General features: G+C 43.5%; 1 protein-coding gene across 1 annotated transcript in view; it reads right to left on the bottom strand.

The window, feature by feature from the left end:
- Nucleotides 1-374: 374 nt before the first annotated feature.
- vps35l (VPS35 endosomal protein sorting factor like) overlaps nt 375-2,409 on the bottom strand; it is a gene marked incomplete at its 5' end in the record, with an annotated part of 69,514 nt that continues 67,479 nt past the window's right edge. Inside the window, 2 exons of the mRNA XM_063193042.1 lie at nt 375-747; nt 2,106-2,252. Of these exons, the coding sequence (XP_063049112.1) occupies nt 667-747; nt 2,106-2,252 (228 nt within the window). The remainder of the gene's footprint in view (nt 748-2,105; nt 2,253-2,409) is intronic.

Raw genomic sequence — 2,409 nt, forward strand, 5'->3', positions numbered from 1 at the left:
GTCCCTTTAAGTTCTTCTGTAGCCTATGTAGGATATTGTCCCTTCAAGTTCTTCTGTATGTAGGATATTGTCCCTTCAAGTTCTTCTGTATGTAGGATATTGTCCCTTCAAGTTCTTCTTCACCGACACGGTTCTGTAGGCCTTCTGAGGGATCTTACAAAAAACATTTTTTGTAACACACACACACACACACAGACCCTGTGATGAAATGGTGAGTTTGGTTTCCCTCCATCATCAGGTATTGAGGTTTATGGAGGCTCTCTCCTCCCCTCTCTTCTCTCAGACACACACACACACACACACACGCACGCACGCACACGCACGCGCACGCGCACACACACACACACACACACAAAGACCACCAGGACCAGCAGTGAAGGCCAAGAGACTTTATCTGGAATGATTGGACTTGGATCAGATCCATACAAAACACATTCGATTACACAATCAACGCTCAATGCTTAGGTGTGTGTGTGTGTGTGTGTGTGTGTGTGTGTGTGTGTGTGTGTGTGTGTGTGTGTGTGTGTGTGTGTGTGTGTGTGTGTGTGTGTGTGTGTGTGGGTGTGTTTAGGTGCGTGTGTGTAGTGAGAGTCTTGGTATGATCTCTCCCAGGTGTGTGTGTGTGTGTGTGTGTGTGTGTGTGTGTGTGTGTGTGTGTGTGTGTGTTTAGAGTCTTGGTAGAATGTCCGCCAGGTGTGAGAGTTCCGGTTGTTGCTGAAGATTCTTGATGTGCTCCAACGTCCTCCCCTGAGACACACACACACACACACGCACGCACACACGCACACGCACACGCACACGCGCACGCACGCACACACACACACACACATTACATTTATAATATATATATAATATATATAATATATTATCTGAGTAACCAGTAGACCTGTAGACTTGTCTTATTATTACCTTCGCCAGAAGGTTATGTTTTGCCTGCCGTGTATTTATTTATTTGTGAATATGTCTATCTGTTTGTTTGTTTGTTTGTTTGTACTTCGTCTAACTCAGTCGAAACTGAGCCGATTTGTATGAAATTTTGTGGGATGATTGGTCATGACCCAAGGAAGAATCGATTAGTTTTTCGGAGTGATTGGGTCAAAGGTCAAAGGTCAAGGTCAAAATGTTTGTTTGTACTTCGTATAAATCAGACAGAACTGAGCCGTTTTTTATGAAATTTAGTGGGATGATTGGTCATGACCCAAGGAACAATTGATTAGTTTTTGGGAGTGATTGGGTCAAAGGTCAAAGGTCAAGGTCACGAAAAGGTCAAAAACGTACATTGAGCCGATTTTTATGAAATTCAGTGGGATGATTGGTCATGACCCAAGGAACAATCGATTACTTTTTGGGAGTGATTGGGTCAAAGGTCAAAGGTCAAGGTCACGAAAAGGTCAAAAACGTAAATTGAGCCGATTTTTATGAAATTTAGTGGGATGATTGGTCATGACCCAAGGAACAATCGATTACTTTTTGGGAGTGATTGGGTCAAAGGTCAAGATCAAGGTCACGAAAAGGTCAAAGCGTAAATTGAGCCGATTTTTATGACATTTACTGAGATGATTGGTCATGACCCAAGGAACAACCGATTACTTTTTGGGAGTGATTGGGTCAAAGGTCAAGGTCACGAAAAGGTCAAAACGTAAATTGAGCCGATTTTTATGACATTTACTGGGATGATTGGTCATGACCCAAGGAACAACCGATTACTTTTTGGGAGTGATTGGGTCAAAGGTCAAATTCAAGGTCACGAAAAGGTCAAAAACGTTTTTCTTTGCCAAGCACTATATGCCAGAAGAACGTGTGCAAGCTGAATTGAATAAGAGGTCAAGACTGGGCCAAAAATGTAATATTACGATACTCCGGTCCGATTTAAATGAAACTAACACCAACATTTGGAGAATGTTATGCCCCACACTTTCAAGATGGCCAGAAAAAAATACGTGGCGTAGGCGAAGGTTTGCGCTCTACCGAGTGCCCATTCTAGTTTGAGTAAGTAGACACGTGTACTTGTCTTATTTGAGTAACCAGTAGAGCTGTATACTTGTCTTATCTGTGTGTGTGTGTGTGTGTGTGTGTGTGTGTGTGTGTGTGTGTGTGTGTATTACCGATGTCCTTGTATCTGCGTGTCCGTGTTTGTGACTAAGGCTCCACAGGTTGACCGCCAGCTGGTTGAGTTTGTTGTTCCTCAAATCTCCATGAACCAGCAACACACTGAAGAGCGCGAAAGCCAGCGCACTCTGCTTGCGAAGACCCTGAAACACACACACACACACACACACACACACACACACACACACACACACACACACACACACACACACACCGTTATCTCCATGCCTTTTCTGTAAAAACAACAGGGCTATGGAACTATGGCTATGGGCTAAAGCAACACACTCAGTAGTTTTAAAT

This window comes from Engraulis encrasicolus, chromosome 2 (genome assembly GCF_034702125.1).
Source record: "Engraulis encrasicolus isolate BLACKSEA-1 chromosome 2, IST_EnEncr_1.0, whole genome shotgun sequence".
Taxonomy (NCBI): Eukaryota; Metazoa; Chordata; class Actinopteri; order Clupeiformes; family Engraulidae; genus Engraulis; species Engraulis encrasicolus.